At 34.2% G+C, this 21,221-nt stretch overlaps 2 protein-coding genes across 2 annotated transcripts; both read left to right on the top strand.

Moving 5' to 3' along the window:
• The first annotated feature begins 2,067 nt into the window (after positions 1–2,067).
• Positions 2,068–3,861, top strand: LOC148920990 (putative mannitol dehydrogenase). Its single transcript, XM_089044091.1, has 5 exons — positions 2,068–2,245; positions 2,419–2,532; positions 2,627–3,140; positions 3,253–3,406; positions 3,546–3,861. The coding sequence occupies exons 1-5, from the start codon at positions 2,145–2,147 to the stop codon at positions 3,761–3,763; spliced, it is 1,101 nt and encodes a 366-aa protein (XP_088900217.1). The 5' UTR covers positions 2,068–2,144; the 3' UTR covers positions 3,764–3,861.
• A 6,215-nt stretch (positions 3,862–10,076) lies between these two features.
• Positions 10,077–12,006, top strand: LOC103335187 (putative mannitol dehydrogenase). Its single transcript, XM_008238198.3, has 5 exons — positions 10,077–10,232; positions 10,402–10,515; positions 10,647–11,160; positions 11,277–11,430; positions 11,543–12,006. The coding sequence occupies exons 1-5, from the start codon at positions 10,129–10,131 to the stop codon at positions 11,746–11,748; spliced, it is 1,092 nt and encodes a 363-aa protein (XP_008236420.1). The 5' UTR covers positions 10,077–10,128; the 3' UTR covers positions 11,749–12,006.
• Positions 12,007–21,221: the final 9,215 nt, after the last annotated feature.

The following is a 21,221-nucleotide window of genomic DNA, read 5'->3' as shown; positions in this document are numbered from 1 at the left end:
TGATTTTTAAATTTCAAAATTAAGAGGTACGATATTAGAATGGGCACAATAATCGGGATGCCAAGAGTATTAGGGTTAGGTGTTTTAGCAAGTTGAACTCAAAACGGATATAGGCATAACCATGGTTAACTTTTTACTTTGTATTTATAAAACAATGGTTATGCATGGACATGTGTCAAGTGTTGAGAATGATGGCGATGATATACCTTGAGTTAAATTGATGAGCAAAACCTAATTTAGAGTGTTTTGCCAGTGACATAATAATGATGCAGTTTGCAGTCAATGCTTATTGATATAAAATATAAACGATTATACAAAACAAAAATCGAACTACAAAGATCTGACATGTGATGTCAAGAGATGCATTGTAATCGGGATGCCAAGAGTTTATCAGATTATCCATTAATAGAAGAAAAATAAGAGAAGACTATATGGATACAAAAATGAGACATGACTTTACGAAAATCTTGGGTTATTCGTAGCAATGGTCCCTCAACTATACCCGTAGTTACAGTTTAGTCACTCAATTCAATTATTAGTTGCAGAGGTCACTCAAGTAGATGTTTTGTTGCACCATTAGTCCCTTTGTCAAACTCTGTTAAATTTTTTGTCAAAAATGAGGGTAAATTCAGAAATTCATCCACAACCTTCCCCTTCCTCCACAATCCTCCATTGCCACAACAGTCGCGACGAAGCTCGCTACCACAACACAACCCACACCCACCGTTTCTCTGCCCACTACGTCCCCTTCAACACCAACCCTTCCTCTGTTGTCGCCGCCGACTTCGAGTCCTACTCTCTTGATAAGATCTTCTACCAATCCAACTCCAGCAGCCTCCTGGACGTCCAGCACGACATGGCCGCCCTCAAGAACTACGATGGCAAAAACTAGTGCGACCTCTTTGACTCCCACATAGGCAAGACCACCTGGCCCTAAGGCTCCAACGTCTGGAGCAAGAAGGAGTAGGTCTTACCAGAGATCGACAGTGACGATATCGTATCTGCCTTCGAAGGCAACTCCAAAGAAAATCCAAGGCGACCAGCAAGCAAACTGGCTCCAACCCAACAGAGAACACATAGCAAAGTAGCCAAAGATCCAGCTTTCTTATCCAAGCAGACATAAAACAAGGCACACAGATCACGGTGAAAACAAACCCAAAATTCAACAGAAAATCATGACTAAGCCCAGCTGCGAAAGTGTACAAAGAAGGTGTGAAGTACAAAAGAACCAGAGAGGTGAAAAATATTGTCCACACAAACACAATTGTGGTATGCGCCGTAGAAGGTGACGTGCCTTTCAAGATCAAACAAACCAGTCCTCCCCATAAAATTTCTTGGAAAGAAGACAGATTTTCAGGGAAAAAAAAAAGAGATAAGAAAAATCAAACAAAGTGTGTATAAGAGGACGAAGAAGTAGACAGAATTCATAGAAAACAAGAGCCTAATAGCACATCGAAAGCTCTGAATTTTCCTTGACTGGGTTATAGTTCCTCCATTCATCAAATACCATGAGACTGGTTTGCTGGTAGAATACAAGACTTTATAATCCTTCCTCCATTCATTGGGTTGTGGCAATGGAGGATTGTGGAGGAAATGGAGGGTTGTGGATGAATTTTCGAATTTGCCCTCATTTTTAACGGAAAAAGTCATAAACTTGACAGAAGGACTAATGGTGCAACAAAACACCTACTTGAGTGACCTCTACAACTAATAATTGAATTGAGTGACCAAACTGTAACTACGGGTATAATTGAGGGACCATTGCTGCGAATAATCCGAAAATCTTTAATAAAAGATTATGACTGTCCTTTTAAATCCAACAATTATTACTTTTCAAATTATTATTTAACTAATAATAAAGGTTTGAATCTTATAATAAAATAAATATAAAAATCCAACACCTAAGTCCATTTTCGGGGTTTGAATCTCTCATACACATCATAAGAAGGTAAAGGTTTTGAAAAGTAGGTAGAAAAAACGTCACTGCTGACAGCAACAAATCTGTTGCATATACTTCTATATTCTAATCCCGCGAAATTATTGCTATAAATCTATACTCACCTCAAATTCAAAACAACTTTTAATCTTCGGTAAATTGGAGCTAGCTTTCACGTCTTTGATCAATCTCTCAACATATAGGGCCAATGACTAAAGCAGCATCGGAAGCAAAACCACCTGTCAATGCCTATGGATGGGCTGCAAGAGATTCCTCGGGAGTTCTCTCCCCCTTTCACTTCACTAGGAGGTAACTCAAACTTTTTCTTTTTTCATAATCAATGTACGTAAAACCACTTCCTAATGGATGGAGAGACTCGAAATCTTTTATACTACGATGGGCAATTGGGTTTATCGTATTTGCGCTAAAACTAGCTTAATTTTCGACTTAACAAGACGATCGTTGCATGCTTTTGTGTTCAGAGCTAACAGCGATGATGATATCACCGTAAAGATACTCTACTGTGGAATTTGCCATGGAGACATTCATCTGGTCAAGAACAAAATATGGCCGACCCTCTATCCAACTGTCCCCGGGTGAAATTTCTTTTCAGGTGATCAAGCTGGATTACACTATATTGTAAAATTTAATGAATAAATTTTTCTTTTCTTTTTTTGATAATTTTTGTAGGCATGAGATTGTGGGGCAAGTGACAAGAATTGGGAAAAATGTCACAAAATTTAGAGTTGGGGATATAGCCGGAGTGGGGTGCATAGTTGGTTCATGTGGCTCATGCGATAACTGCAAACAAGACTTAGAAAATTATTGTCCCAAAATGTTATGGACCTTCCAAGGACAGCATGAAGATGGGACAAGAGCCTTTGGTGGGTATTCTGATAACATGGTTGTGGAGGAGCGCTATGCAGTCCTAATCCCAAATGGTTTTGCATTAGCTGGTACTGCCCCATTGTTGTGTGCCGGGATTACCGTGTACAGCCCCCTGAAACATTTTGGCCTCTCGAAGCCCGCCATGCACTTGGGTGTGGTCGGGCTTGGCGGCCTAGGTCACATGGCCGTGAAGTTTGCCAAAGCGTTTGGTGTGAAGGTCACGGTGGTAAGTTCTTCTCCAAGCAAGCAGAAGGAAGCAGTGGAAAGGCTTGGTGCTGATTCTTTTTTGGTCAGTCATGATCAGGAGCAACTAGAGGTAATTAATAAGTTTTTTTATTTATTAAAAAAATTGTTTACATTGCCCTCAAGCGCAAAGAAAAAAAGCCAATGTGTTCAGTATAATACTAATTTTCATATAATATTTTTAGGCTGCCATGGGAACTATGGATGGTATCATTGACACCGTTTCAGCCCCTCACCCTCTCTTGCCTTTGATTGGCTTGCTCAAGACTAGTGGAAAACTAATTTTGGTGGGTGCTCCAATTGAGCCTCCTGAGCTACCTGTCTTCCCTACAATTATGGGTACGTAATTTCCCTTCTCCTTTTTTATTTTTTAATTTTTTTTTCCTGCTTTCTTGTTATTGGGGTTTTTTTCTTCACAAAATAGTGATTTCAAATTGATGTAATTGATATTGGGATTTTTTTTGGGGTAAAAAAACAGGGAGGAAACTTATTGCGGGTAGTGCAATGGGGGGACTAAAAGAGACACAAGAGATGATAGATTTTGCAGCAAAACACAATATCACAGCAGATGTGGAAGTTGTTCCAATAGATTATGTGAACACTGCCCTTGACCGACTTGACAAGGGTGACGTTAAGTATCGTTTTGTCATTGATGTGGCAAACACCATAAATAATCATGATGAAGCATCTCCTTAAATTCAACGTGGAATAATGTCTCCATTCTGCTGTAATTTTTTTATGTTTGACTTTGTGATGTTATTTAATTATTTAATTATTATTTTTAATTGATGTGACTTGAAAGTAATAAATAAATCAATCCTAATGTAATAAAATAATATTTTAATTTGAGATATAATATAAAACTTTATTATATGTCAAATTAAAACTCACGCCATCAAATTCAAATAGATAATTAGACACATCTCATTGCACTGATCGAGGGCATTCGTAGTGACTGAGGGGGAAGAAGACCAAGAAGTGAGTTATTTATTAGCCAAGCATTCTTCTTACGGCTAGATCCAATCTCCTGGTCCCCTATTTCGGTTAATTCTCTATCATCTTTCTTTGGCTGAGTGATATGTATTTCCATGGTGCTCGTTTTTTCAATTTTAATGTTTAATATTTGACATCTCCCTTGGGGATTCTCTTAAAGATGCTCAAATATATAATTGTTGGATCAATTTTCACCAAGATTGAGAGAGTTATATATGCTTATAAATGACAAGTCTTTAAAAATTGATGTCATAACATAGGTGTGTATATATATATATAAATAATCTCCTTTAGAAATAAGATCAGATCCAACAATCACTACTACAAAATAATTAAACCACGACACAAAATAGATGATGGTGCATCTTAAAACCGTCGTTATGTTTCAAAAGACGATGGTTTTTTTAAAACCGTCATGATATATCATCTTATACACTACTAAGTTTGATTGACTTTTAAAAGACGACACTTGTCACTAACAAGCGTCGTCTTTTAAAACACGCTGAACAAAAACAAGGCCACTTGATTTTTAAAAGACGACTCTTGTCACTAACAAGCGTCGTCTTTTAAAACATGCTAAAAAAAGGCCGTTTAAGTGAATTCGAGCTCGACAAATTTTCAGATTTTCCCCGTCTCTGAAAACCTTATATCTCCCTCCTTGAAACCCTCCTCAACTCTCTGAAACACCCTCATGAAACTCTCTACAAATTCATCAGAAAATTGATATCAATGAAGGGGTTGAGAGATTGAGATCTTCACAGATCCACAAAATGGAGAGGGAGGTTCTGTATCTGAGGATCAAAGCTGGTTGGATGGTGAATATCTTGATCTCCACGCTCTTTAACAATGATCTCCATCTCAGGCGTTCAACTCTCTCATCAACCTTAGCGGCTTGGTCTGGTTAGCTCTCCAATTTCATAGTCGCGATCTAGAAAGACTCGTCGAAATCTGTCACACAAGCCACTTCAGGCCCATGGCTATCGTCACCACTTTAGGCCCTTGGCCCTCGCACTCCTCTGAAGTTCCAAGCCTTATAATTGTCCTAATCTCCTAATAATTGTGAAGATCAAAACCCTAGCCTCCTACCTTTCGAAAGGTTTGATTTGAAAGTCACCTAATCTCTCAATACCCTTCTATATCTTGCTAGTGAATTCGAGATTGTCTCCCTGATTTCAGATTTTTTGTCTCTCATGATTTGTCTGGTTTGTTTACATATTTTTTTAATTTCTGGATTCTTTTTAGATTTTTTGATTTGATTCTCAGGAGATGAGGAGGAAGCTTGGGATTAACTAGTTACTAAGATTGGTGGACATATAACAACTTTATGAAACAATTAAGCATACAAGGTCGGTTTGCAAAGCTGGATTGACTGGCTTTTTCTCAATTTTTTCTTCTTGGTCTTTATTGTTTTTGTAAATAATAAATGTTTGTTGAACAGACTTAGAAAATGGAGAGATTATATGTTGAAATTAATTGCGCTTTGCTTTTATTTGGTTTTTTCCACCACCATTATGTACAGACTCAAAAAATGGAGAGATTGCTAAGGGAATTAGGAGAACAAGTGCTGGAGTGACAATTTTGTCAAAATATTGCAAAATGTTTTAAGTGAGTTTCATTTCATGGTTAGAATTTCATATTGTACTGATTCTTCTTTCGGAGAAATTTTTGTCCCTACTCTTAAATCTTGCTTGGGCTTCTTATGCTTATGCAGTCACTCCGCCGGTCGTGCTGGGAAACCGATTGTGAAATGGACTGAGGTTGCACATTTCATTCACTCTCTCTTCCTTTACTTTTATTGTAGTATAAAACCATGATATTCTTGTTACTATTGTTACCATAAGGTGTCTGTGATTAATCATTTTTAGAGCCCTACTCTATTGCAATTGTCTTAGGTGCAAAGTTGGTTGCAGAATAGAGCGTAATAGTTGCCAAACGTATCCAAAATATCTCTGAGCAATAGGAATTCACCCTTCGAATAAGGCAATCAAAAGTTCTGAACTATCTAAAGGTGCTTCTCATAACCTCTTGTTGCTTTTATGTCTAGGCTGTAGTAATATGCAAGCTTCTAAGGCTTTTTGCAAACTGGTTAAATCTTATTATTGTATGGTGAGCTCATTTATTATAGCCAAAATAGAAAAATAGTGAACCACAAACCGACCGAGCTAGTTGAAGTTTTGAATTGTATTATATACACTAGTTTATAAATTTGTCATTCTATTAACTGCCAGCCACTGAATGTCATATCTAATAAGTTATTTCAAGTTTGAACTGTTTCTGTTTCACATAATATCATTCACATATCATTTTATTATTTTACTATTGTGCATTTGAAAGTAGAAGAAAATACGGGAAACATATCAGAGTTGGAATTTGAGGCAAGGTGATCGAAAAATGGGGCATGGTTAGTACACAAACAAAGGTGACTTTGTCATTGGATTTCTTGGTGGTCCTTTTATGTACAGGGTGACTTTGTCAAAATTTGAAGGTTGGAGACCTTGTCCTCTGCTGATGTGTTCATAAATTCACATGATTTTATATCATTTTTACTTAGTTTTGTGAATTAATTTGGACTAAAGATGCTGAGTTGAGTTATTTCCTGTTTTTCAGCTTATGAGCCACGGAATGAATAAATTCGTCAAATATTCATCATAATAGAGTTCGACATGATTCCAATTGGAGATGGGAGACAGCATCTTGAAGTTTATCCATGAATATTTTCATAATTTTTGAAGGCTGCTAAGGTGCCCATTTTTAATTAGACAATTCAGCATAAATCAATTCCCAGAGAATACTGAGTCAGCAGGGGTATTTTGGCTACAACTCACTCATACAACATCGGATTGAGGCACATGATATATGGCTGAAAAGAAGACATCCAGAGCTTTCCAAAGAGTGGTCATACGTAATTTTTGGAGGTCAGAAACGTGTCCAAATCGCATTCGCAATGAGGATCACGTGCAGTTTCCTGGAGGTTTTAGGAAACTTAGTTTTAATTAGCTTTTCTAGTTTGAACTGACTTGGAAATCAAGTCTTCGTGTAAGGCCACTTGTTTAGGCCCATTCTAACTAGGTTTTAGGTTCTTTTAAGAGGGGAGGTCGTAGAGGCTCAAGGGACCAGAAATTTCAGACTTCAACCGTGGAGCAAGGAAGAGCCACCGTGCCTCTAAACTCTAAGGGTTTTCCTTATCTCTTTCTCCATGTTTTATTTTTGCTTTGTTACCATGATTATGAGTAACTAATTTTCTTTTACTAAGACACAATGTAACCCTTTTCTAATTATTCAAAGCTTAGTTATGTCATGCTATTAGAATTTCCATGTTGTTGAAATTTAATCACTGTGCTTATTTTCCTAACTAATGATCTTGATGCTTAGCTACCATCAAGGTTTTTGGTTAAGTAATTTGATGCATGTTAGGGTATACGCCATGCCTAATATGAGTTTTGCTTTTTATGATTAAATTCATGAATGCGCCTAAGGTAAACACTATACTCTTAGGGGTTTGTGTGATTGTGTGAAGTTCTCATTGAACCTAAGGTCTTTTTATATGTTTATATTTATGCCTCACGCCAAGGATAAATTGCATGTAAGAAGAAGTGGTTAATTGCTGTGAAAAGAATTAGTCATAATTTTGGAGAACTAATCATCAACATAACTTGGGAATTTTGATAGTATGCATGCTAAGGTTTGGATAAGAGGAATTGTGGTGAAATTGTTGTCTTGGTAAGCTTCTTTAAAATCTTTCACAAACTTATTTAGTTCACGTTTTCTTCGTTATCTTGTCTTTTAATTTTCTTGTTTTCAACGTTCTTTCAAAGAAAATCTTTCAAAACCAACTTTCAAAAATCCTCTATTAAGTTTTAGTTGAGTCATTAGTTTTAAGTTTATTAATTAGGGTGTCTAGAGTAATTTAGGATTTAAATTAGTTTATAATTCACAACAACTTGAGAATTTATTCAGTCTCTGTGGGAACGACCTTGTACTTGCCTTGGCTATATTGCATTAACCTTGTGCGCTTGCAAGTTTATTTCTTGAATTTAACTACCTAATTTTCAGGTAGTAAAATTATACATCATCTGCTTCCAGGTAATTCCCAAAGTTGTAGGTTGTTGTGGTATACCAACAGCAGTTTCAAGTTGATAGTGTTCACGTTTTTGTAGTTTGAGTTTATATTTGTGTTGTATTTGAAACATTTATTCCTTCTTATTTTTGCCCTTTTATGCTCATATTTTTTATTTTAGTTCTCTACATGGAGCACTTGGTGTTATCTTGTCAGCTACGGATACTGTTTGCACCCTTCATGTATGTATATTTTCCTCATGGCCATGTTTATTGAAACATAAAATCAGTGAATAACTAAAATAGTATTATTAAGTTTGTATCTAATGTGGCAGGTGCTTAAACAAACTGTTCTTTAAACCACTATGTCTCAAGCTTCATTTGTAAAGATTGATGTTAATTTTACAAGCCAAGAAGAGACATGTTGTTGCTGATACTGCTACAGGGGAGGAGAATACAACATGGAAAATGTGCAAGAAGACAGAGCTAACTAACACACTCAAGAACAAATTGAAGTTCATATCGAATTGGAAGAATTTATGAGCAATCACATTTAGCTTCATTATTTAGGTTAATGTTATCGATGTGGTAGGAATAAAGATTTGTTAACTATGTAATAACTATTGAAACTTCAAGTTTTATGAAAGAAACAATTTTTGAGTGTATATATTCATTAATAAAGCATTATGGTTAGTTTTCTAATCAAAATAGTTGTATAAAATCATAGGAAACTAAAAAACTAAAATATAACAACCTATGAATTTATTAGACGACTGAACTAAAATGTAATCAACGATGGCTTTATTGTAAAAATCATCGTCTTTACATACAATCAAAGATGATTTTTAACAAAAAAGGGCGTCTTTACATACATTTTTAACAAAAAACTGTCATCTTTCTATACAATCAAAGACGGTTTTAAATAAAAACCGTTGTATTTTGCCTACAAGTAACGACGGTTTTAACAAAAACGTCGTCCTTACCCCTAAACAACGACCTTTTTTTGTCACAAAACGTCGTCTATATAACAAAACAACAACAGTTCTTTAAAAAACTGTCGTCTATATAACAACAAGACGATAGTGATTTCAAAAAAACCATCGTCTTTACATCTAATAGACAACAGTTCTTTCAAAAAGGGGCATCTTTACATCTAATAGACGACATTTCTTTCAAAAAACCGTCGTCATTACATATAATAGACGACGGTTTTGAGTAAAAGCGTCGTCTTTACAAATAATAGACGACGGGGATTTACCGTCGTGGTTTTATGCATAAAAAGATGTCGATCGATTTCACGACAGTTGAAAAATCGGATATACCGTCGTCTATTGCGATTTTTGTAGTAGTGAATTTTTTTTAACAAACAGAAATTTCATTAGATAAACTTCAATAATACAATCAAATACATCAACATGACATCTACACTACCGATTCCAAGAGGCCAACAAACTAAGAGCATCGCCAAAGCAAATATTAAATCCAACGTTACACTTTTAGCAGGTAGAAAAAACAAAAGAGACTCACTCCAACCGATCTCCTCCTAAACTGATCTCGTCTCTCGATTTAATCCTCCCTCTGTGAATGCCTCTATCTTCATAAGGTAATCAAATATGTTCCACGAGGCAAGACTCATCCAATTAAGACTTGTGGTTTTTCTTCTCCCCTTATATAATTTTGTCTTGGTAGCTCCGTTGATTTGGTCAACGCATGTTCTTTGGCTTGAGGATGGGGTAAAACTTTTTAAATGGTTTGAAAAGTAGGAGGAGAAAATTCATACATGGCCGCCAAGTCGATCGCACTACGTCATTGCTGATTCTCACAGTTTCAAATATGCATATGATATAATATTTCCGCCAACTGGTGCATTCCTTTCTTTCTTGAAGCTTACCCAACCGTATGCTATATATCTCTTCGTAAACCCCCAATCAAGACACCACAACACTCTGCCTCATTTCAGTTCTCTCAAGGTACATACACAGATCATACACAATATTGATTAAGGTACAATAATGTCTCAAGAAATATCAGGGGCCGAAGAACAAGCAGTGAAAGCCTATGGATGGGCAGCTAGAGATTCCTCTGGTGTTCTTTCTCCCTTCCACTTCACCAGGAGGTATTTGAGTTACTTTTTCTTCCCTTCCACGCCATTTCTCTAAATCTTACGTGACAGTTTTTCGTTTATTTAAATATGGGCTCCCTCTAGAACTCATTTTGAATTAATAATTCTTAAGATATAGGCTTCACCAAACTTGTGTGTTTTTTTTTTTTTGGGGTACTTGCAGAGGCAATGGTGATAAAGACATCAGCATGAAGATACTCTATTGTGGAATTTGCCACTCAGACCTTCACCTCGCTAAGGACGAAGTGGGAATGACCATATATCCCATTGTCCCAGGGTACATTATTTAATTTATTGGTTCAACTAAGCTTAGTACATGGAATTTAATCTCAAATGTCACCCTATAAATAATGAGAAGGCATGAAAATAACTCGGAAAATAATATGCATTTTCATCGAAATTTTGCAGACACGAGATTGTAGGAGAAGTGACAAAGGTGGGGCGCAATGTCACAAAATTCAAAGTAGGAGACATAGCCGGAGTTGGGTGCATGGTGGGTTCATGTCGCTCATGCGACAACTGTACACAGGACCTGGAAAACTACTGCCCCAAAATGGTGTGGACCTACAACAAACACCACGAAGACGGATCAAGAACCTTCGGTGGATACTCCGACAAGATAGTAGTCGATGAGCACTTCGTCGTTCAAATCCCCAAAAACCTTCCACTACAAGGTACTGCTCCAATGCTGTGTGCTGGGATCACAGTTTACAGCCCTATGAGATACTTTGGACTGATGGAGCCTGGTAAGCATTTGGGTGTGGTGGGGCTTGGTGGCCTTGGCCATATGGCCGTGAAGTTTGCCAAAGCTGTTGGAGCAAAAGTTACTGTGATAAGTACCTCCCCCAATAAGAAGAAGGAAGCTGTGGAACAACTTGGTGTTGATGAATTTCTGATTAGTCACGACCAAGAGCAATTACAGGTACATTAGCTAGCAATAATTCTCGTTTTGAGTAACGCCTACACGCACTAACTTCTTCCAAAAAATTATATTTATTCTTTGTACTTGCATGTCAATATTGCACTATATGGAATTAGGCTGCCATGGGTACAATGGATGGTATCATCGATACAGTTTCAGCCGCTCACCCTCTCTTGCATTTGGTTGGCCTGCTGAAGACCAATGGAAAACTAATTCTGGTTGGTGCTCCAATCCAGCCTCCTGAGCTACCAGTTTTCCCTTTAATCTTGGGTAAGTTCATTTTATTTTCGGCCTAGTTTTGCTCATTACTTTTTTTTTTCAGAGTAATCTAAACTATATCTCTAAGACCAAAATTAACTAAATTCTGTGATTTAATTACTAGGGAGGAAGCTTGTTGCTGGCAGTGCAATTGGGGGAATGAAAGAGACCCAAGAGATGATAGACTTTGCAGCAAAGCACAATATCACAGCAGATGTTGAAGTTATTCCAATGGATTATGTGAATACTGCCCTTGAACGAGTTGCCAAGGCTGATGTTAAGTACCGCTTTGTCATTGATGTGGCAAACACCATAAAATCTCCATATTAATATGAAAATAACTTCCTAGCCAACATGCCTTGTTTGGCAATAAGATGAATTGCTAAGGATCATCATCGCGCACATAGGATGATTGGCCTTATTAATTCCATATAGACGAAGAATATATTTTAAGATGCAAAGGGAGTGATAAAGTCGATATTTATGAAATTTTTTGGGCTATTAATTTCTAGGCAAACTTTGTTACTCATTCTTTGATATGAGAACTCCATATCAACTTCTCTAGTCCTTTTAATTTTTTCTGGTCAATGTCTTTACTATCATCAATGCCTGATTGTTACCTCAAGAGTTGGTGGTGTAAAAGTTCATAAATTTGTTTAAGATGAAAATAACACTAAAAAAAATTAAAAAATAGTACTTTCATTCATAATTCATGACAAAAACAATACAAGCTACAACCAAAATTAGTTTTTCTAATTCTGAACCAATTGAGATAAAATTTCACTAAAAAGCTCTATTAATTAGTTTTCAAATGCGCATATATATATATACAGCCCCCTCCTATTGAGGGTTTAGTGGGACCTCAAGTCTCCTCAAATAAACTTTTGAGGATCCATCAGCTGAAGTGCTCTGTATATATGTGGGTCATATCTAACTATAGGGAAAGTCTTGAATTGGGCAAGTGAGAAATTGAGAGAGAGAGAGAGAGAGGAATCAACTACTCCTCTCTAATTAATCTAATTCTTGAATTTTCATATATTAGATTACGGATTTTAATGTGAAACTCAAATAACATGTGTGAAATTTGATAGTATTGTATGGAAAAGATATAATTTATATTTGATTTTCTTTTTCTTTTTATAGAAGAAACGACAACTTTTTTTCTTAACAAAATAAAACAAATTACAAGAACAAAAATGATCCTAGGGGACGTATCATACCAGGAATAACTAGTGCATCTTGAAAAGGAAAGATAATTGATTTCGAAATAACAATAACCCCTTAAAAGAAAGAAAGTATGCGTTTCCTTCCCTAGTTTTGCAGCCGACGTGATTGAAGACTAGGCTTAATTCTCAAAAGTCAACTGAGCTTTATATATTTGTAGCATTTGTAACAACGTAATTAAGCTCAATTAATTCCTTAAAAATACCATATATATTTTGAACGTAATTATATATTTATGACTATATATTTTGACTCTCTATATAAATCGCACATCGTCTCAACTTTTTAGCAGAACAAGTGAAGTGAATTCTATAAAAAACGATGGCTAAGTTTACAATCCCTTGTTTCGTCCTCATTTTGGTGCTCTTGTCAACCACCAATGGTTTGTTTCAATGATCTTCAATCATATATATTTTATTTTTTTCCTGCTAGTTAGGCTTTTCAATTAAGTATTACCAATCTCCTATGCATATATGCTCAAACAGATGTCCATGCATGCAAACTATTTGGCTTTTTTTCTTTTTCCTTGTTGGTTGATCATATCAATGTCTGAGTCGATAGAAAACCCAAATTGGATCAATTTTAATTACTTTTAATCTAAGAATCTAGAGTTTGTTCAAGTGCTTAAACTCACGTCTACACTCGTTTTTTCCGTAAATATTTTGTAATATTGCAGAGTTTGTTCAAGAGGCTTTTGTTTTTTAATTTTTGGTTCATATCACATTAAGACTATAATCTTTCTGGAGAATTAATTAATTGTCTTTTTTATTTATTTTTTTTCTTATATTTCAGTTTGGAAGATTGCAACTGTTGAAGGGTCTAAGTGTTGTACTGATCATCCCGAACTTGGAAAGTGTGTCCCTGGTGCGGATGACAACCCAGATGGGGGAAAATGCTGGACATTTTGCACTTCAGATTGTGAGAAGGGAGGCATCTGCAAACTATTTGGCCACCATCATCATTGCCATTGCTTATGTTGATTTTCTTTCAACCCTATTCCATAATATTATTAATTAGTTAACTGTTTTGTCTAAGATCCTTAAGTTGGCTAGGAAGGGGGGCTCCTCCCCTACTAGACTAGATCGTCATTTCCAATTTCAAGCTTATGTACCCTTTTTTAGTTGAATAAAATTATCTTGGCTTTTTGTCATTTCTGTGTGCTCAGGTTTCCCGTTGCAATGTGCCATCTTGGGTTCTTCATATAGATGTCTTTACAACTTTTATATACTAGACATAAACTCACATAATTTTAACCGTCTAACTAAAACCTAAACTGGTAAGATATATATGCTCTATTATTATTAACAAAATTACAATATGTGCAATCTACCTTCATGTTTTGTATTTAACTTATTTTCAAGCATGTCATAAACTCCCTGATTTCCTATTGATACTCCCTGATTTCTAGCACATTAATGACTCCAATTTTTTAAAAGGAAAGTATCATACCAGGAATAACTAGCATGCATCTTAAAAGGAAAGATAATTGATTTCGAAATAGTAATAAAATCCCCAAAAAAGATTAAGACTGGGTTAATTCTCAAACGTTTCAGTAGTCAGCTAAAAAGACTATATATATTTTATATTTTACTGTTTCAACTCCCCATATAAACCGCACATCACCGCAATTTTTTGGCAAAAAAAGTGACGTAAGAAGTGAAGTACGTAAACTCATGTTCTACTTATCATTACACTATAGAATTTCGCTTTGAAGAATCTATACCCTTCCTTCTTGAAAAAAATCTCTATGTTGGGGTTGATATATATGGACCTAGAATATTGCAAAAGAATATAGGCCACTAAACCCATCTTCTCAACCACCTGGGACCTTCATTGGATTTTTTTCTATTTATGTTGGATCATAACCCAATCATTCATCAGAGTATTAGGGTTGAGTGTTTTAGCAAGTTGAACTCAAAACGTATCATATTAATTCCAGGTATTGTAGATATTGCCTCATTTCCACCCCCGAGCAATTTTGTTAATTTCTCATTTCAAGACAAAAATCCCACTGTTTGCCTAAAAATACCATATATATTTTGAACTTAATTATATATTTATGACTATATATTTTAACTCTCTATATAAATTGCACATCGTCTCAACTTTTTAGCAGAACAAGTGAAGTGAATTCTAGAAAGAAAAAAAAAACAATGGCTAAGTTTACAATCCCTTGTTTCGTCCTCATTTTGGTGCTCTTGTCAACCCCCAATGGTTTGTTTCAATGATCTTCAGTCATATATATTTTATTCTTTTCCTGTTAGTTAGGCTTTTCAATTAAGTATTTACAATCTCCTATATATGTGGTCAAACAGATGTCTGCATGCAAACTAAAAGTTTTTTTTTTCTTTGTCCTTTTTGGTTGATCATATCAGTGTATGAGTCAATAGAAAACCCAAATTGGATCAATTTTAATTACTATTAATCTAATAATCTAAAGTTTGTTCAAGTGTGTAAACCCATATCTACACTTGTTTTTTTTGTAAATATCTTGTAATATAATTTTATATATTGCAGAAGGCCATGTTATTATATTGGTTACCATTTTCCGCTTAAGAGGATTTTTATTTTTTTATTTTTGGTTGATGTCGCGTTAGGACTATAATCTTTTTGAAGAATTAATTAATAATTTTTTGTATTTTTTAAATGTAGTTTGGAAGATAGCAATTGTTGAAGGTTCCAAGTGTTGTACTGATCATCCTGAACTTGGAAAGTGTATTCCTGGTGCGGATGACAACCCAGACAGTGGAAAATGCTGGAAATTTTGCACTTCAGATTGTGAGAAAGGAGGCATCTGCAAGCTATTTGGCGACCGTCATCATTGCCATTGCTTATGTTGATTTTCTTTCAACCTTATTCCATAATATGATTAATTAGTTAACATTTTTATCTAAGATCCTTAAGTTGGCTGGGTAGGGGGGCTCCTCCCCAACTATCCTGGATTGTCATCTCCAATTTCAAGCATATGTACCCTTCTTTAGTTGAATAAAATTATCTTGGCTTTTTGTGTGCTCAGGCTTCCCGTTACAATGTGTCGTCTTGGGTTCTTCACATAAATGTCCTTGTAACTTTTATATCCTAGACATAAACTCACATAATTTTAAACATCTAACTAAAACCCAAACTTGTAAGATAGATATGCCCTATTATTATTAACTAAATTACAATACATGAGATCTACCTTCATGTTTTGTATTTAATTTATTTTAAAGTATTTCATTAAGTCCCTGATTTTTAGCAGACTCCAATTTTTTGTTTGGTGTTCCCTCTAATCCCTAAAATTTCGAGAAAATAAAAACCCTTGAATTTCGACCAAAAAAAATTGCTACAAATTTGACCAAAAAATATCCTTAAATCATTTGATTTAAATATAGTTACATTATGTCTTTTTCTTTTTCTAACCAAGGTACATTATTTCTACATATATATATATATATATAAGAATAATAATAAGTGCGTTACTTTGAAAAAACTATGTACACTTGTTACAAATTAAAGACATGTACATAATATTTTGAATACTACAGATGCTATTTTTATTAACTCACAAGAATAGGTAAATTATAATTCATAAAAGATATATAATACGTAGATTATTATTGATAAAATTTTATAGATACAATAAAAATTTAATAAGTATATTATCATTCGTTAAAAAGAAAATAAATTAATATAAAATATGGACACTATTATTCTCATATTGAAAAAATCATTTAAACAAATGACCTTTTCCTATTTTAAATTTGACAACAAAAAAGGAAGAAATAGAACCTTTCTGGCCAAAACACAGGAATTTTCTTAACAGATAAAACCTAGGGTATTAAAATCCCAAAGAAAACTGCCCTAACAAAAAAGAAAACAATTTGCTTAACAAATCTTTAAATTTATGCCAACTAGCCTCTTCACACACACTTCCGCGCTTGCGAGAGGTATTTTAAAAAAATTAAATATATTTTAGAATTAAAAAAGAAAATGGGTAGATGTATTCCACAAAAATATGATCCATTATCTTATTTTTCCTTTAATTTTAATTTTTTTAATATGAAAAAGTGTGAATTTACCATATTATCCCCATTTAATTAATAATTTCAATTCTTAATGTTTGCATTAACTAATGACATTTTTTAGAATTTTGAATGTTTTACCATTCTTGCCGTTTGCTTTATTTATATACTAGCCTTTCTGCAAGCGCTTCCGGGCTTGCAAGATGATTTTATTTATTTATTTATTATTTTTTAAATTTAAATTTATTTTTAAATTAAAAAGATAATGGGTAGTTGTGTTCTATAAAAATAGGATTTTTTCTTCTAATTTTAATTTTTTTTAATATGAAAAAGTGTGAATTTACTATATTATCCTCATTTAATTAATAATTTCAATTCTTAATGTTTGTATTAACCAAGGGCATTTTTTGGTATTCTAAATGTTTTACCATTCTCTGCCTTTTGCTTTATATATATATAGATATATATATATATATATTTAAAACCCCTATTTGAAATTACAACACTATTAAAATGATAGATAATAATGACAATTTCTTAAAGATCACTTAATTCACCTCATATAACACACTATGTGTTTTACCACATTGGTCAATTTAGTCCTTGTGTTTTTAAATTGGCCAATTCAGTCCTAATGTTTAGCACCGTTAGTCAATATTGACTATTCTGTTAAATTTGTTGTTAAATAAACATAATTTACATGTTTGGTCTTTTAAAAACCTATAAAACTTTTTTAAATTAATCTAAGATCCTTAAGTTGGCTAGGTAGGGGGGCTCTCCCCTACTAGACTAGATCGTCATTTCCAATTTCAAGCTTATATAACCTTCTTTAGTTGAGCAAAATTATCTTGGTTTTTTGTCATTTATGTGTCCTCAGGCTTCCTGTTGCAATCTGCCGTCTTGGGTTGTTCACATAGATGTCTTTACAACTTTTATATCCTAGACATCAACTCACATAATTTTAACCATCTAACTAAAACCTAAACTGGTAAGATATATATGCTCTATTATTATTAACTAAATTACAATATATGTGATCTACCTTCATGTTTTGTATTTAATTTATTTTAAAGAATGTCATAAACTCCTTGATTTCTTATTGATACTCCCTAATTTCTAGCACATCAATGACTCTAATTTTTTGAAAGGAAAGTATCATACGAGGAATAACTAGCATGCATCTTTAGAGGAAAGATAATTGATTTCGAAATAATAATAAAAACCCCATAAAAGATTAAGATTGGGTTAATTCTCAAACGTTTCAGTAGTCAACTTAGCTTTATATATTGGTTAGGGGTGGTTGCGGTTCGGTAACCGCGAATTTTTACTCAAACTGCAAACCGACCGACTATTTGCGGTTTGGTGATTTTTGAAACCGCAAACCGACCGCGTTTTGCGGTTTAAAACCGCAAGTTCTCAAGCATTCACAAAAATATAAATTTAAAACATAAATAAATAAATACACAACCTCAATTTCTCAAACATATATAAATTCACAATCTCCTCAACTTCTCAAGCATTCACAACCTAAGAAAATTAAAGTTACAATTCCAAGCATTCCAATTAAGGTTAAACTTCTCAAGCATTCACAACCTAAGAAAATTAAAGTTACAATTCCAAGCATTCCAATTAAAATTACAAACCAAAAGGAAAATGCAAAGCAAAATGAATTAAAGTTACAACTAAAAAGAAAAATCCAATTCAAAGTTAATTAAAGTTACAAACTAAAATGAAAATGTAATGCACCAATGTTACAAACTAAAGTTACAAACTCAAAGTGTTGGTGGTGAGTGGATTTGAAGAACCCCGTTTTGTTGTTTAAGTACCAATGTTATTTACAAATAAAACAACATAGTTTAGTACATTTTATTATAAGAAGAATCATAAATAACACTAGCATAAATAAACTAATTACTAACAAGTTGTCATATGTTTCATTTTCTTGTAGAATTCAACCTCATCATCCGTGCGGCTATACTTTGCGGTTTGCGGTAACCGCAAGTTTTGAAAATCAAATACCGCAACCGCAACCGCAAATGCGGTTTGGTTCTTAATACCGCAAATGCGGTTCGGTTTACCGCGATTGCGGTTTCATTGCGGTAAATTGTCGGTTGGTTTTTGCGGTTTTTCGGTTTTTCGGTTTAAAATGCCACCCATAATATTGGTAGCGTTTGTAACAACGTAAGTAAGGTCAACTAATTCCCTAAAAAGACCATATATATTTTATATTTTACTGTTTCGAATCTCCATATAAACCTCACATCACCGCAACTTTTTTTGGCAGAAGAAGTGACGTAAGAAGTGAAGTACGTAAACTCGTCTTCTACTTATCATTAGTCACCATAAAATTGCGCTTTGAAGCATCTACACCCTTCTTTACTGGAATAAAAATCTCTACGTTAGGGTTGACCTATATGGGCTTAGAATATTGCAAAAGAATATAGGCCTCTAAACCCATCTTCTCAACCACCTGGGATCTTTATTGGATTTGTTTCTATTGATGTTGGTTAGTTTCAGGTGTGAAAGATCATAACCCAATCATTCATCAGAGTATTAGGGTTGGGTGTTTTAGCAAGTTGAACTTGAAACATATCTGATTAAATTCAGGTATTGTAGATATTACCTCATTTCCACCTCCAAACAATTTTTTTAATGTCCCATTTCAAGACAAAAATTCCACTATTTGCCTAAAAATACCATATATATTTTGAACGTAATTATATATTTATGACTATATATTTTAGCTCTCTATATAAATTGCACATCATCTCAACTTTTTAGCAGAACAAGTGAAGTGAATTCTAGAAAAAAAAATCCATGGCTAAGTTTACAATCCCTTGTTTCGTCCTCATTTTGGTGCTCTTGTCAACCACCAATGGTTTGTTTCAATGATCTTCAATCATATATATTTTATTGTTTTCCTGTTAGTTAGGCTTTTCAATTAAGTGTATACAATCTCCTATATATATGGTCAAACTGATGTCTGCATGCAAACTAGAAGGTTTTTTTTTTCTTTTTCCCTTTTGGTTGATCATATCAGTGTATGAATCGATAGAAACCCAAATTGGATTAATTTTAATTACTATTAATCTAATAATCTAAAGTTTGTTCAAGTGTGTAAACCCATATCTACACTTGTTTTTTTCACAAATATCTTGTAATATAATTTTCTATATTGGTTACCATTTTTCGCTTAAGAGGCTTTTTGTTTTTTAATTTTTGGTTGATGTCACGTTAGAACTATAATCTTTCTGAAGAATTAACTAATAGATTTTATTTTTTAAATGTAGTTTGGAAGATAGCAACTGTTGAAGGTTCCAAGTGTTGTACTGATCATCCTGAACTTGGAAAGGGTGTCCCTGGTGCGGATGACAACCCAAACAGTGGAAAATGCTGGAAATTTTGCACTTCAGATTGTGAGAAAGGAGGCATCTGCAAGCTATTTGGTGACCGTCATCATTGCCATTGCTTATGTTGATTTTCTTTCAACCCTATTCCATAATATTTTTAATTAGTTAACATTTTTATCTAAGATCCTTAAGTTGGCTGGGTAGGGGGGGCTCCTCCCCTACTAGCCTGAATCGTCATCTTCAATTTCAAGCATATGTACCCTTCTTTAGTTGAATAAAATTATCTTGACTTTTTGTGTGCTCAGGCTTCCCATTACAATGTGCTGTCTTGGGTTCTTCGCATAGATGTCCTTGCAACTTTTATATCCTAGACATACACTCACATAATTTTAAACATCTAACTAAAACCCAAACTTGTAAGATAGATATGCCCTATTATTATTAACTAACTTACAATATATGAGATGTACCTTCATGTTTCGTATTTAATTTATTTTAAAGTATTTCGTCAACTCCATGATTTTTAGCAGACTCCAATTTTTTGTGTGGTAAAATTTCGAGAAAATAAAAACCGTTGAATTTTGACCCAAAAAAATCCCTACAAATTCGACCAAAAAAATCCTTAAATCATTTGATTTAAAACATAGTTACATGATTTCTTTTTATTTTTTTACCCGTGGTACGTTATTTCTACATATATATATATATATATATAAGAATAAAAATAAGTGCGTTACTTTGAAAAAATTATGTACACTTGTTATAAATTAAAGACATGTACATAATATTTTGAATGGTATAGATACTATTTTTATTAACTCACAATAATAGGTAAATTATAATTCATAAAAGATAATAGGTAGATTGCAAAAGAAAATCTCTATGTTGGGTTGATATATTATATATATGGGCCTAGAATATTGCAAAAGAATATAGGCCTCTAAACCCAACTTCTCAACCACCTGGGATATCTTTATTGGATTTGTTTCTATTTATGTTGGGTCAGTTTCAAGTGTGAAAGATCATAACCTAATCATTCATCAGAGTATAAGAGCAACTCCAGCGGTATGACAGAGCCTCGGGTTGGGGGAAAAAAATGCCAAAATCCATTTTCAGTGAGGAGCCCATGCCCGGGCGCAAGGTGGGACCAACTGGTGGCCCCGAGGGCAAGGTTGGCGAGCTCCACTTGTTTTGGTGCTAACGTCGGCGCTACATTACCGCTGCA

Source organism: Prunus mume, linkage group LG1, assembly GCF_029339155.1.
Source record: "Prunus mume cultivar Tortuosa linkage group LG1, ASM2933915v1, whole genome shotgun sequence".
NCBI classification, from domain to species: domain Eukaryota; kingdom Viridiplantae; phylum Streptophyta; class Magnoliopsida; order Rosales; family Rosaceae; genus Prunus; species Prunus mume.
Note: the sequence above shows the minus strand (reverse complement) of the source record. Positions and strands in the feature narration are given on the sequence as shown.

Coding starts and splice junctions, on each gene's coding strand:
- LOC148920990 (XM_089044091.1), top strand. CDS start 2,145: ATGACTAAAGCAGCATCGGAAGCAAAACCACCTGTCAATGCCTATGGA. Junction 2,246..2,418: donor CCCTTTCACTTCACTAGGAG/GTAACTCAAACT, acceptor TTTTGTGTTCAG/AGCTAACAGCGATGATGATA. Junction 2,533..2,626: donor CTCTATCCAACTGTCCCCGG/GTGAAATTTCTT, acceptor TAATTTTTGTAG/GCATGAGATTGTGGGGCAAG.
- LOC103335187 (XM_008238198.3), top strand. CDS start 10,129: ATGTCTCAAGAAATATCAGGGGCCGAAGAACAAGCAGTGAAAGCCTAT. Junction 10,516..10,646: donor ATATATCCCATTGTCCCAGG/GTACATTATTTA, acceptor GAAATTTTGCAG/ACACGAGATTGTAGGAGAAG. Junction 11,431..11,542: donor AGTTTTCCCTTTAATCTTGG/GTAAGTTCATTT, acceptor TTTAATTACTAG/GGAGGAAGCTTGTTGCTGGC.